Raw genomic sequence first — 16,165 nt, 5'->3', positions numbered from 1 at the left:
ATGAAATATTCAAATTTTCTCCACATTGTCAAGTGAAACAACGATTAATTCCTCCCTGAACATGTGGAATTAGCATTGTTTAATACTACATGTATATAGTTCAGTCAAGTTGTTCCCTATTGTCAACTAAAGTTGTAAAAAATGAAATATTGTGTAATTCAAACAACAAAGAACAAAAGAAATAGTGAGTGATTGACATCATTGACTGACTCATTTGCATGTCACTCCGTTGTGCATATATTACTGTTTTGTGAAAAATAAGCGAAACTTTAAAATGTCATAACTTTCTTATTTTACATCCGATTTTGATGAAATTTTCAGCACTATGTTAGCTTCTATAGAGATGTTTAATAATCTATTTTAGGGTATGGGGGGGGGGGTTGACAGTTACGAGAGCCCCTCACAAATGCATTCTTTCTGGTAGTGATCATTGTCATGTACATGTACAAGTAGTCTGCAGGCACAGACCAGGGCCTGATAGAAGCTTTGATTAATAAATGGATCTTCACACAAGACCAGCACATATAAAACTTGCTATTTTACTTTTACTTTTTAAATTTTATTTTGATTTTACTTTTTTCAATTTTAAGAAAACAAACGTTAATATTATAATATATATGATGGCAAAAATAGTCATATTGACCCCGCCCCCCCCCCCCCCCCCCCCCGCTACTGGTATTTCAATACACAAGATACTGTTGGATGTGTATTCAGACCCCTTACATACTTGTATATGTATTACTCAAATGAATGGTTTGCACAATACCAAAGGACATATTGTACAGTGTTGATTCAAAAAAAAGTTCTCAATCAGTGAATGAACTTTTAGTGACTTGTGGCATTTGTGTTTCCTAGAAAAAAAGTCTCTTTTATTGCGGAGAATGTCCTGGTACTTATTGCAGCATAAACCTGCATTCTAATCCCCAATTTAAAAATGTGGCATTTTGTTTATTAAAAAAAAAAAACACCTTCCATTATTAAATTCTTCAAATTTCTTCTAGTATGACCCCCCCCCCCCCTCCCCTTGTAGAGGCTAATTTGTTTTATTTTTATGTGTTTATTCAATTCATTCATGTATTTATTTTAATTTTTAATTGTTAATTAATGAGTTTCCTTTTCTACAGTATTTTGCTTGTTCATTTTTTTTAGATTTACAAAATCGAGAACAAAGAAAAGTAGGGTTATGACTCGGCTGTAGTTATGACTTTTTTCTGTATAGAAAAGCTATATGTATTGCTAATGAAGTCTATCAGTGAATCTGATAGTGATGCAGAATTGCATATATCATTCATTCTCCCTTTATTCTGTTCTTTGAAATTCCTGGAGGTATAACTATTGATGCCTGTACTGGTTTTAAAAAGAATTTCTTGGAAGTATTTGTTTAATTGGCTGGTTGTTCTGTTTCACTCCAACTTTTCCGGTACAAAGCCTTCGTCAGAGCACCATCATAATTATTTGATCATTTAGGGCTAGTAGCGATTCAAGCCATTGCCATCAGAGATATGCGCTTGAGGTTTACCAATTCCAAGAAAGTTTGATGACATCATTTTGACTAATGGTTTAACAAGAGCCCAGTGGCACAATGGTCTGTATTCAATCCCATGATATCACTGACCAATCATGACCGTTGTTGCATGTGCATTTCGTTGTTGAGATCAATGTCTGACCAATCAGATCTTATATTTCATATTTGTGATTGATAGCCATGCTTCGTGTAGCATTCGCTGTTCTGTGGTGGTGGTAGTGGTGACAGATATCATGAATGAAAAGGAATTCTGCTTTGTCCTTCCTACTCAATATCATTCATGTTTTGGGAATACATTTGCTTTTTCATTTTAAGAAGGGTGGGGTTAGCAGAGTTCCAGGTTCCTAGCCCATCAGGCAAATCAGGGAAAATTATTTTACTTTTTCTAGTCAGGGAAAATCAGGGAATTTGATTTTTAAAAATACCTCAAATCTTGGAAAATGCCTCAAATGAGGGAAAAATCAGGGAATTTTGATCAGCCCCTAAGTCGAAAGCAAGGTAGTCAGTCAGGCTCTGTTTTATATCTTTGTTGCATATCAAAACAACATCCATTGAATAACTGGTTATGGTGGTACATGTACTTATTAGTTTTACATTATTATTTTTATACTGAAAATTATAAGTCACTGCAACTTTAAAAACATACAAAACTGGGAGTGGGTTTAAATAATAATCAGGGAATTTTTAAACTTCATTGATCAGGAAAAAAATCAGTGAATTTTGTTTTCTTGAAAAGCTTTGAACCTTGGAGTTGTTCTGTTTCATCCATCATTGCATGTGGCCCTACGCTTGAGAGATTAAAAAATAGGTTGAAATTAAAGAATAAGAATGTATTTCAAACCAACTGTTAAGAAATATACAGGGTTTTTTTCCACCCAAAGTACTGGTATTTTCACTATTTATTTCAGCATGACTATACTTGACATTGTGTCAAATTAACTTTTATTTTTTAGTAGAAAAATCTAAGTTACATGTAAATCAATGAAGAAATGCAAGAAATAGGTGGTATTTTAATTGTGAAAAATTATATCTTGAGTTTACAAGAAATACATTGAATGCTGATTAAATTCATTCATTGCATTCACATCTCTTATGATCAGGAGTAACCTTTAAAGTCAATGCCTACTGAATAATAAAGTCAGACCTAGTTTACATTGTAATCCGCATATAAAGGCTTTTTACTGGGAAAGGGAAAGCGTTCCTCCACGTAGTGACTTGCATCGACGGAACACGATTTTATAGTACTGGAGGAAAAGGGCGCCAGGAACTCAACAATGCGGCCGAAACTTCAGCTGACTGAATGTCACAGCAAGAGAGCGATGGAGAAGAAGAAAGGGAGAGAATTTGAGATCAGGCACAATTAGAGTGTATGTAGTGGAAACTGGGTATTACAATCAAAATTCAAAACTACAGTATCTTTTACATTCAAATCTGCAAAACATTTTTAATATTTGGCCTGATTGTGGGGCTCGGTGTAAAAATGGCAGAGGTAAAAATGGCAAAGGTAAAAATGGCAGAGGTAAAGATGGCAGAGGTAAAGATGGCAGAGGTAAAAATGGCAAAGGTAAAAATGGCAGAGGTATAAATGTCGAGTCTTAAACTCCCATGCCAAAAATTCCCAAAGCCCCTCCATGTACAGTATATTAAATAAGAAAGGTTTGGAGAAGAAAATAAGAATTATAATGTTGGACTAATGGAAAGGATTACATATCTAAATCACACCGAATTGATAACACTTGAGTTGGTATTTCTTATTTTTTCGCTCTTCTAATACTCAAATTTGAAGCTCACTTTGAATCCCAAGTATTGTAATTAATTAATTAAAGGGGAAATTCACTCTGACATAATAAAGTTTATTGTAAAAAAATGCAGAAAATTATTAACATGATATTGATGAGAGTTTTAGGGAATCCATCAAAGATTTCAAAAGCTACTAAAATTTTGTATCTTAATGGTGATGTCATTTGCGAGCAGTTTTTTTTCCCCATATATGGTTTAATAAAGAAAAATGAAAATGTCTTTTATTGTACTTTAAGTATGTCAACATACAAATAATTTCATATCCGCTCCTGAAAGATTTTTTTAGCATGTCATGATCTTTACCTCTGCCATATTTGCCTCTGCCACCTTTACCTCCATCTGCCAGTTTTAACCTCTAGCTGCCATTATTACCTCTGCCATTATTACCTCTGCCATTATTACCTCTGCCATTTTTACCTCTGCCATGTTTACCTCTGCCATTTTTACCTCTGCCATTTTTACCTCTGCCATTTTTACCTCTGCCATTATTACCTCTGCCATTATTACCTCTGCCATTTTTACCTCTGCCATTATTACCTCTGCCATTTTTACCTCTGCCATTATTACCTCTGCCATTATTACCTGGCACCGATTGTGGAGTTGTAAAAAATATTTTTTTTTATTTGGGGGTGGGGGTATTTAGAGAGATAAGGGCAAGATGTTTGAGATGAAGAAAGAGAGAGATGCACCTGTAGATGGAAGATGAGAGAAGTAGATGAGGGGGGGCATAGAAATGCACAGAGAGGGGTTGAGAGAAGGTGGGGGGGGTATTTTGGAATATTAGAGGTCTCTCACCTTCCAAACTACCCCCCCCTTCTCTTTCTTTCCATCCCTCAACTACCTATAGAGGGATAAGGAGGAGAAGGAGAAGTTGCAAGAAAATGAGAGAGCTGAAGATCGAGAGCGAGATAGTATACCTGCACAAGATGAGAGAAGTGTTGGATAGGGGGATATTAAGAAAGGGAGAGGGGGAGAGGTGTTTTGGAAGATGAGAGTGAGTTTGAGGGAGATAAGGAGGAGAAAGAGAAGTTGCAAAAGAATGAGAGAGAGGGAGATACTATAGAAGATGAGAGAGTTGGATAGGGGGATAAGAAAGAGAAAGGGGGTATTTTGGAAGATGAGAAGGATAAAGGAGGAAAATAAGAAGTTGCAAGAGAATGAGAGAGATGAGAGAGTGAGATGGAGCGTTCAGCTCGTAGCTGAAGGGAAAGGAGGGTAAAAGAGAGTTCAGTGCATCATTTATCTCAAGATAGCCGAGCGAGAAGGTCGTTTAGAGTTCACCCGCTCTCTCCCTCTCTCTCCACCCCACACTGTACATGGGGAATTGTATTGGGCTCGCATCCCTTACACAATGCTTTGGTTTCAGTGATGAACGAACATGAATAATTCTCCCTTTCTCTGTCTTTGACAACGTGGTCCTTATCTTGCCTGAGCCGACTGACGTTTCATCGTAGTTTCGTTTCGTAGACATACCCCCTCTCCCATTCATTGCTGAATAATTAAATCTTTAAAATAGAAATATAAAAGAAAAGCCCTGCAGCAGTGGAACATTTATCAGCATCTGCTTGGTTATTATGTACATACTAGTTCTTTGGAAAAGATAGCAATTTCGCTTTACGATTCCTTTTCAAAGAATTCACTTTTTTAATGGATCTCTTTTGATAGATTGAGGAGGGAGGGATACGTAGATACTGATTTTCTGACATAAACTGGAAGCTCGTGTGCCGTCAGTATGATTTTACCATCTTTTAAATGCGTTTTTTCCTGAAGTCTTATCACAAGATATGCTGATCTGGAAACTCAAGATTGAAAATGTCCGTCTCTTCCTTTCTTTCTCCTCACTGCCCCCTCCCCCCATGCCCATCTACAGTACAGTACATTCTTTTCTGCTTTGAACTCTTCCACATGTCATAAACAGAGCTGTTTCATCCTCATCCTTAATAGGTCCTCACATCTTTTCTATGTTCTCAGTCAGATCCATTATTAGCAGACCTTTTATGATAAAGCAAGGTTATTTCAGGTCAGGGAGAGCTGATCAGAGGCTTTCATACCCACCCAGTCCCCCAAATTACCTGGAAATTCAAACAATTGGTTTTGATATTTTTAAATAGGCTAGAACATTTTTTTTTACAATTTGATTTCATGCATTGACATGGCATGACTGCCTGTGGTTTGGCGAGGATTCAGCTTTTTTTCGCACTGTACAGAGCAATGAGGAGATTTAATAAAACTAGAATTTAATTCGTCATGCGGACGAATTAGGTGGTCTGTCTTTATACTCGCCATCATGATTTATAGACACAGATCTTCACGGATCAACACGGCAATGCCGGCATGATCCGGGGAGGTCCGGGATAGTTTTGCCCCAGATGACTGAACACGGCATCAACACGGCAGCTTCACACGGATCTACACGGATCATGCCGGCAGAGCACGTAGTCAACACGGACCAACACGTCAGCAACACGGACCTACACGTCAGCTACACGGACCAACACGTCAGCAACACGGACCAACACGTCAGCAACACGGACCTACACGTCAGCTACACGGACCAACACGTCAGCAACACGGACCAACACGTCAGCAACACGGACCAACACGTCAAATGCGTTATCCATTGAGCCACGATATTCCCCATAGAGATTACACGCAAAATACATGTGATATGAAAAAAAGTAATTATAATCTGTTTTATCTTGCTAAATTTAAACTTTTATACCTTTAAATTATCATAAAGGATCATGTAAGAAGTGGCAAAAAGAAAAAAAAGTGAAAAAAAAAATTCATCTTGTTCACCCCAGGACTCGAACCCGCGCCCTTTAAGAAGCAGTCAAAGCCACGATATTCCCCATAGAGAATACACGTAAGCAATTTTGAGAATTACAAGTCCAATTTTGCAAGTGAAATACGGGCATGATCTCGGCATCTGATCAAAAAATGAAGGGCACACTTGCGAAAGCTTAGAATCTCAGCTACAACATACTAAAAGCTTAAAGAAAACTGACAAGAAAAAATGGAGATATGGCTCACGAAATAGAGGAATGTCGAATCTGGTTTTGAGAAAAAGTCATGTCCCATAGAGATTACACGCAAAATGAGGAAAAATGACATGCCTCTTTTCATCGCTGTTTTACGCAATGATGCGTTTCTCAAAACGAATATTTATGTTAACTGAGGAGAAAGAGTACATTCTAAACTACAACATACCGAAATCTGGGCGAAAAACGATCTATATTCGAGAAGTTACAACCAAATTTGCATAAATTTGATGACGTCATTTTTGAAAAAATGAAATTTTTAGTTTAGGCGCCATTTTGATGACGTCACGATATAATTTAGGGACAATGGTGACATGAAATCAAATCTACAACTCATACTCTATCGATTTATGAAAAAAAAATTGGGGGTCAACGGATTATTTAAAGAGCTACAGTGAATTTTCAATAGGCATGTTTTTGCCCATATATGGCCTATAGTGAGAGCTCGCGCGCACACGTGCTGCAAACTTTAACGGGTGTTAATTTCGTCATTAATGGTCGTAGAAGGTTGATCAAGGTATCAAATTGTTAAGAATTTTATTATCAATGCAATGATGTAAAAAAAACGGTGTTTCTGCGTTGCGTTAAGGTGTAACGCGCGGAAACGCGCGCGCATGCGTGTGCGCGCGCAAATTTTTGAAATGCTTAGAATGACCTAAAACGTACTCTCGTTTGGTCAAAAAGTGATTTTGAGCATTTTTAAATTTTGACGCGCGCGTACGCGCGCGTCGTGACCTCCAGGTGACCTTTGATGACATGACCTAATGACCTTTGACCTGAAGTTGATGTGATGTTAATTTGACTGATTTTTGATAATTGATAATGGAGATATGATTGATAATGTGATTTTACAAAATGGCGCCTAGATGACGTCATCATGACCTGATGACCTTGAAAAGCTTATTTTGACGTGTCCATGACAGATCCTATAGATGACATGAAATTCAATGAAATTGACCGAATCCATTTTGAGATAACTTGGCGACAAGAAAATCCGTAAAAATAAATAAAGTAATAAATAAGAAGAAATTGACGAAATTAAGAGGTGATCTGTCATAAATGACAGACCACCTAATAAAAGGATGGGAATTGCTTTTTTCATGGTTAGTGTACTTTAAAATAATTTTTTAAAAATTATTCAGTTCAATTCTATGTCGCTTTGAAATAACATGCTGTAGTCTGAAGTCAAATTGTGCAATGTTTACATGAAATAATGATTTACATTCAAACATTATATATGTACTTTTATAATGTCTACATGTACATCTGAAAAGAAAGCAGTTGATTTATTGAGGCGTGTTCAGTGTAGTAGGCATATCAAAGAGTTTTTCATATATCATAAAACCAGCCTGAATTAGCATTAAAGGTCCTGCATTGCGAAAGAGCTAACCAAAACCCTTTTCATAGTGAGAGCCGAAGTGGAGTTAGTCCGAAGTCCAGGAGGAGTTATTCCACTTTGGAGGGCAATATGAAAATTCTGGGATTAGTTCGATCCGGATTCAAAGCGGAGGTGAGCGTGATCGGTTCATCACGGACGGACATTTGATAGATTTTGGAAACTTTAAAGGCTTGTAACAAATTAGGAATAAGATGAACAAGGTTCCTTTGTTTTTTATAGAGGAGGTTAGGACAAAGTATGCTGAATGATGAAAAAAGTTTGTTACCATTGTTACCTACAAACATAGGAATCCACTAAATGTGCCATATCACGGACGGACATGAAGAAATGTGGTTTTCAGAATTTCGTACATTTTTTTATGTTTCTATCTAAACGGCTTAACATTGACCAATAATTGTTAATGCAACTTACACTCAGGTATGTTAGCTTCTATGTTCATCATATTGATTTCTTAATCAATATCAAACTTCTGAGAGAATTGCAAATATCACAACTATGGAAAGCCAGGAACATTAAAGTGATTGGTTAACATTGGTTTGACTTTTAAAAAATCTGAGCTAGAAGGTCACTCTTGTCACCTGTGTCTGTGATATGTTCCAAAAATGAAGCCCAGAAAAAATTGCATTCAAAAATGATTATTTAGTGCTTCAAAAATTGAAATATAAAGTGACCGGAAACACCATCTTAATTTCATCCCATACACTTATGTGTACTATTTAGGTGTCTATAAGATGCCTATTTACAAAATCGGGGTTTGCCTTGTAGTTTTAGCTTTTCATTCTCAATAATGGTTGTTTTCAGGGTTTATTAGTTCTAATACATGCACTTGTACACATGTTTCATCTTGGTTTGAGAATTTTTTAAATCAGCTGCTCACAAAGTTAAACAATAAAATATGTTTGTTCAAAATATTTTCTAACTATGATGTAGGCCAACAATGTATATTCATGCATTCATTGCTTTCTTTAAAATTCAGTGTGCTGCTCCTTATACAAATGACATTGTTAAAAGATTTTGTAGAAAATATCATGACAATGATGGATTTCCATAGAACTGCGATTGATCGGATCAATTGTAACACTTTCAAAGACAAAATCCTGATTAGAACATCACAGTACCACCATATTTTCTGTGATCCAGGGCAAGTATGAAAAAGCCTACATACCCAGTAGGTTTGTACATGTCTTGGGCCAGGTCAACATGCAGACAGGATGTTATTCAAGTATTGCATAATTGTCATGCATCATTACCCATAATTACTTAAACCAAGGGCAGTTCAGACTAGTGTTTTTATGTTCATTACCTGTAGTTAAATCGTTCAATGATACTGTGTTGTGGAGATATGTGAACTTACAATGTAGACTATAAAAGTATACCTTTGCACACCTGTAGGTCAACTTTGGTTCTGTACAATGCCAGTTAATGCCATATGTAGGGGAAGGCGGGTTAAGTTGAGCATAGGGGCAAGTTGAGCCACCACCCCCAGGCTAATAATAAATGAGTTAGACATTGTGGTGGTTTCATGTATTGCGATGACCCATTGCATAACCCTTAACCCCACCTCTTTGTTTTCAACTTTGAAACAAAAATTATTTTTTTAGAGGAAAAAATACAAATTTCAGCCAAAAAAGTAAAAAAGGGTACAAAATAGATAAGTGCTTTTTACCCACACACGTCTTTAAATAAAATTATAGAAATAACAATATTGTTAGTCCAGGTATGGATTCTCATTCTTGTCATACTTTTACATGATGACTGCATAAGAAATGTGTGGATGTCAAAATATCGCAATAAGTTTGGACTGGGGTAATTTAAGCCAAATCAACATGGGGCAAGTTGAGCCATGGTAATTCTTATGGTGATGTATAATAAAAAAAAAAAATTAAAAAATGTAAAAAGCCATTGATATGCAGGCAGAAATGAGCAAATTCACATGACAGTTCTTTTACTTTTCGAAGATGTTACTTTAGTATTTATAGAGAATTAGCAAGTGAAAAGACTTTAAATGAAAAATTGACATCCTGGTTCTTCCTGCTTACATTTTGTACATAGTTTGTGTGACATTCAGCCTCCCATTTGATCGCGTACAACAAGCTAAGTAGGCGTTGTACAATACATGTAGGTAACCATGTACATGTATTCTCTCCCATGTGAGATCGAAAAAAACTTGACACCTCACAAATTCCCATTTTTAAAAAATATATCATGAATGCGTAATAATAGTCAGTTTTGGTATCTCACGTAACACATTATGAATAATGTCTCTATACGCTTCAAAAGGCCTTGGATATTACCCTGGCTATGGCTTAAATAGCCTTCCAGCGCTCAGTGCATTTCAAGGAATAAATTCCTGCCGGGTACCCATTCACCTCCCCTGGGTAGAGTGCAGTGCAATGTGGATAAATTGTGCTGAAATTTATAATATATGACTGGAAAGAGTATCTTCCAAAAATAATTTGAAACTATATTTATTTATTTCTTGATTTCAATTTGGATTTGGTAAAAAAAGATGGACTTGTTATTATTTTGTTACTGACAAAGTTTTAGTACATGTACTAGTATTATCTTCATCATTTTTATTTTTAGTAGTACTATTTTTATCATTATTGATATTTTCATTATTATAATCATTAATTCATTATCATCATTATTGTTGCTATTGTTACAGCTGGGGTGCAGGAATTGGCCACAAAAACCCTCCACATTCAGAGTAAGAGGTACTACCTTGATGTCAAACAGAACAGGAGAGGGCGCTTTCTAAAGATAGCAGAGGTAAGCGAGGTGCGTTCAACCCATTCATCTTCATCTTCATACCTTTTCTTAAAGGTCAAGTCCACCCCGGAAAATTGTTGATTTGAATCGATAAGAGAAAATTCAAACAAGCATAACGCTGAAAATCTCATCACGATCGGATGTAAAATAAGTTTGAAGTTTCGCTTATTTTTCACAATTACATGTATATGCACAACTCAGTGATATGCAAATGAGATAGTCGATTATTTCCCTCACGCACTATTTCTTTTGTTTTTCATTGTTTGAATTATACAATATTTCATTTACCATATTGCATTTATTACAGATTTGACAATAATGACCAATTTGACTTAAACCATTTCCTGTTGAAATAATGCTAATTCCATATGTTCAGGGAGGAATAAAATATTGTTTCACATGACAATGAGGTGAAACTTAAAATATTTCATAATAAAATACAAAATAAATACCGAGTGGTTGAGGTCATCAGTCTGCTCATTTGCATGCTGACCAGGATGTGCATATAGATGTATATCTGTTTTGTGAAATTTTTTAAAGCGAAACTTTAAAATGTCATTCTTTGATATTTTACTTCCGATATTGATTAAATTTTTCAGTGTAATGCTTGTTGCATTTTTCTCCTTTTAAATTCCTATCAACTTTTTCTTGGGGTGGATTTTACCTTTGATATAGTTTTAATCTCTTCACTCTAAATGTCAGAGATTGAAAATAAATCCAAATGGATTGTCACTGTTATGAGGGGAAGAAAACAACAAACCCCAAATGAGATTGAAACGCAGTATACATTTACATGTTTGCCGGAGTATTATGAGTAGCACCAAAAATTGTGTTCCTTGCTTTTCAATGTGTACATGTCAATACAGTACCAATTCGATGATGCCGAACATCCTTTCGAAACAAATTTGGGGGAATTTTAGTGTCTTTTATACCATGTTTCAACAATGCATGATAAAAAAAAATATCCACAACCAAATTTATTTTCTTTAGCATGGTCAGCCCCCTCCCACTCTCAAAACCATTCTGCAGAATACCGCCAAATAGTTGCTATGTTGTGGTATTTTTAGGGTCTGCCAGAAAAGCGGGAGTATTCACACACACACACATCACCCAAAACGATTGATGTAACAATAAAAGCATTGTGTTGAACAACACCCCCAACATCTTTAAGCACAACGTAAAGTAGAAATCAAAATTTTCACTATCAAAACCCATTTTCAAATCATTTCAAGTTTCCACGTTTCAATTAAAGTGCATAAATATTACTGTACATTTAGATTTGAGGAAGAAAAAATCCCTCAATACAGTCAAAATTTGATCAACTTTCAATCTCTGATACTTAGAATGCTATCATATTTTCTTGTCATTTTCATACATGGCAAAAGATGGTTATTTTTGTAATTGTTTCACTTGTTTTGTTTCATGATTAACACTTTTTTCATTTCACTGTATTCCCACAAAGGTGAGAAAATAAACTTTGCGTCCTGGCTACTTTTTTTAGCTCACTGACCAAAATTTGCTACATTATATTGCACTACAACTACATGTACATGCACAGGAACATTTGACTCTAGGGGAAGTTTAGGGGCTCTTTTTCAGTTTTCCAGCTCCTGGGAGAATTTCGGGGAAGCCCCGAGCCCCCATGTCAATATTTATTCCGTGGCCCCCTTTTTTACCTGATTTTCATCGCAGTGGATTCGGTAGTAATTTCTTGGCTTCAATTTTCAGTATTATCCGTAATAATATGCAACATTTTTTCAAGCAGTGGAGCTGTCTTTCTGTATCAAAAAAATAATAAATTACCATCTTTATCCATTCATTTGCAAATTTAATTATCTACGCTTTTCTTTTTAATATTCATACATATACTGTAGTGCACTATGCAAACTTTCTGTTGACTTCCTGTATTCATCCTTCTTTTTTCATTTTCTTTAATACTCAGGAATTTTTCCTAATTCCTAGGGTTTTAAAGTCAAAGTACCATTTTGTTGTACAGGTATCATTTCCTTATCGCTAATTAAGTTTGCATATTGATATATATATATATATATATATATATATATATATATCGCTCTTTTCCAGGGTTGTAATAGATGATGTAGATCTGAAATTCTAATTTTAGAATATAATTGTAAATTGTAAATGCCTGGGTATATCAAAGATGATCTTAAGTATTATTGGCAATTGTTTTACCATTTAATCCGCCCACTCTTCGCTGAAAATAGAATCATGGGACGTGGGTCGTAATTTTACTTTCATATTCATACGTGTATAAATGCATCGGGTAGAGTGATTCAACAAGTAGATTGTGAAATCAAATCGCGATGTTTGTGTGCATTTAAAGTTTGAAAGTTTATAAAGCATTAACTTAAAGGACAAGTCCACCCCAACAAAAACTTGATTTGAATAAAAAGAGAAAAATTCAACAAGCATAACACTGAAAACTTCATCAAAATCGGATGAAAAATAAGAAAGTTATGGCATTTTAAAGTTTCGCTTGTTTTCAACAAAATAGTTATACTTGTATGAACGAGCCAGTTACATCCAAATGAGAGAGTTGATGACATCACTCACTCACTATTTCTTTTGTATTTTATTATATGAAACATGAAATATTGTTATTTTCTCGTCATTGTCACTTTTTTTTCCTCCCTGAACACTTGGAATTCCATTATTTTAACATTTTGTGCTTCAGGCAGGGAGGTCCTAATCGTCAAAGTAGTAAAAATTGAAATATTGTATAATTCAAACAATAAAAAACAAAAGAAATAGTGAGTGAGTGACATCATCGACTCTCTCATTTGGATGTAACTGGCTCGTTCATATAACTATTTTGTTAAAAATAAGAGAAACTTTAAAATGTCATAACTTTCTTATTTTACATCCGATTTTGATGAAATTTTCAGCATTGTTCTTGTCTGATTTTTCTCTATTGATTCAAATCAACATTTTTCTGAGGTGGACTTGACCTTTAAGTATTTCACCCACGTGTATGCAAGTCATCATTAATACCAATGTTACCACAACCACATTAGTACTGGTCAATGATTTGATTAATTATCGAAATCATGTGGTGAAAAGAAACCTTGAATTAATTGATATATTCAATAATGGTTATATCATTATGTTGATATACCATAGTACATGTAGCACGAAATGACCAACATATTGTCCAAATTATATGAAAAGTTAATCCCCAAATGCACGCTTTTCATGGACAAGCGTTGATGAAAGCCTTACTTTTATTTCTCCATTTCACTGTCATGTAATAGCAGCTCATAAGGAATTTTTAGACTCGGCGCTGTATCGTTATTGGTGATATTTTACTGGCGAAATCTTGTCAACCAGCACTATTTGTTTTTGCCCTGTCTTTTAGCTTACGATTCTCCTCTTCTCTTTTAGCTTTGCTAACATAGCCTTTACGAGTGCATATAAGGTACCAGACACCTGCTACCTATCCAATGCATGCAAGAGATTCAACTAGATAACTGCTCTATCATGGAGCTCCTACGCATAACCCGTGCTGGCTGGCTTAAAAATAGAACTGAACCCTGCTTGACTCTTCTTTCTTGAGTCAAATCACGCCATGACTGGTGCATCCACAGATCGTTCGCCTTGCAGCTCCTGTGCATTTATACCAGCTTGTCCTGTTTGCGCTATATTTTTAAAAGCAGTTGATACAGAAATTTGAATATTCATTCAGTCAAACCTGTCATTTGCGGCCACCTGAATATACAGGTTTTTATAGTGGCCATCACAATTGAAAATGAATGCATACATGTACATGAAGGTACGTGTAAATATGGAACATACCATATAAAAAGGCCACCTGTCTGCTGTGGACATTTTTCTGTTACCCTTGTGCGGCCCTTAAAGGTCAAGTCCACCTCAGAAAAAAGTTGTTTTGAATCAACAGAGAAATTTTATCAAGACAAGCATAATGCTGAAAATTTCATCAAAATCGGATGTAAAATAGGAAAGTTATGACATTTTAAAGGTTTGCTAAATTTCACAGAACAGTTACATGCACATCCTGGTCGGTATGCAAATGAGGGGACTGGTGATGTCACTCACTCACCATTTCTTTTGTATTCTATTATGAAATATCTTTAATAATTTTCTCCTCATTGGAAGTTGTATTCCTCCATGAACATGGGGAATCACAATTGTTCTAACATTTCATGGATCAGTAAAACTGGTCCTTATTGTTAAATCTGTAAAAATGAAAATATTGTATAATTCGAACAATAAAAAACAAGAAATAGTGAGTAGAGGACATCACCGACTGACTCATTTGCATGTCACTGAGTTGTGCATATCACTGTTTTGTGAAAAATAAACAAAATTTTAAAATATCATAACTTTCTTATTTTGCATGATTGCATCCGATTTTGATGATATTTTCAACGTTATTCTTGTTTGATTTTTATCTATTGATTCAAATCAACATTTTTCTGGGATGGACTTGAGGTCTGATTTTAGTAGCGACCTTGCATAGAGAACAATTACAGACCACAATATGTTTTTTCCTTGTTTAGAATTTGCCATTGAAACATATAATAATAATTTAATATTGATGAATCCGTCTATAAAGATAACCTGCTTTAACACTGTAAAAACTGTGGTGTTAAAAATGACACCAAACTGTGGTGTTAAAAATGACACCAGTTGGTGTTAATAGAGGACCACACCCTGAGGTGTTAAAATAACACCCTAGAGATTGAACATGACACCAAAGAGTGTAAATGTAACAACCATAGGTGTTGTAATAACACCTGTAGGTGTAAAGCTACATGTAACACTACCAATTTCACACCGGTGTAAAATAACTGGTGTGGTCCTCTATGTACACCGGTTAACACCACAGTTTTTGCTGTGAAAGCTCAAATTAAGAATTCAAAGGGGAAAGGCCATTTTTCAAAAGGGCACTTCAAGTTTAACAAAGGACAGGGAAGGGATGCTCAGTTTGGGGGGCATCCAAGGCCATTTAAAAAGGCCATCATTATTCTATACTTTTCTATGGGACATTTGATTGTAGTACAAGCAAAAAGACACACAATGTTGGTCCTTCATAGGTCTTCACAGGAAGGGCATCAAGGCAATATAAGATCATCAGAGGCAATGGACTGGGATGTCCTTGGGTAAATTTGAGCCCTGTTGAATGAGAAGAAGAAAAACAAAGAAAGTTCAAATGAAATTAACAAAAGAAGGAGGGGGAGGAGGAGAAAGGGAAGAAGAAGAAGAGGAAGAAGAAGAAGAAGAAAGAAGAAAGAAGGAGAAGAAGAAGGAGGAGGAGAGGTTTTGGATTACATGTAGGAGGATAAGGTGGAGGAGAAAACAGAAGAGGAAGGTTAAGGAAAGAGTGGTAGAAGGAACAAAAAAGATGGGAAAATACAGAGTTGTAAAACTAGAAGAGCAAATCCTATTATTTTATTTAACAAACATCTGCTAGAATTTCAGTTTTTAAATAAAAATTGACGCAAGGAAGTGAATTTCCATTTGTAATGCACTCATGCTTGTAATCAGCAATTCTACATTCCCCGAGTGGCTTGAAACCTGTTTCTTTTATGCATTAGAATTTTAAGAATTCTATCCACACTTGATCTTATGATGGAGGAGCAGAAGGCA

General features: G+C 35.5%; 1 protein-coding gene across 3 annotated transcripts in view; it reads left to right on the top strand.

The window, feature by feature from the left end:
* LOC121416922 (transcriptional activator protein Pur-beta-like) overlaps positions 1 to 16,165 on the top strand; it is a 59,459-nt gene that overhangs the window by 19,257 nt on the left and 24,037 nt on the right. For 2 of the 3 annotated variants that reach the window (XM_041610452.1, XM_041610454.1), the window contains exon 2: positions 10,434 to 10,546. In XM_041610452.1, coding sequence (XP_041466386.1) covers positions 10,434 to 10,546 — 113 coding nt within the window. The remainder of the gene's footprint in view (positions 1 to 10,433; positions 10,547 to 16,165) is intronic. The other variant, XM_041610453.1, reaches the window with a different exon arrangement.

This window comes from Lytechinus variegatus, chromosome 6, assembly GCF_018143015.1.
Source record: "Lytechinus variegatus isolate NC3 chromosome 6, Lvar_3.0, whole genome shotgun sequence".
Lineage (NCBI taxonomy): Eukaryota > Metazoa > Echinodermata > Echinoidea > Temnopleuroida > Toxopneustidae > Lytechinus > Lytechinus variegatus.
Note: the sequence above shows the minus strand (reverse complement) of the source record. Positions and strands in the feature narration are given on the sequence as shown.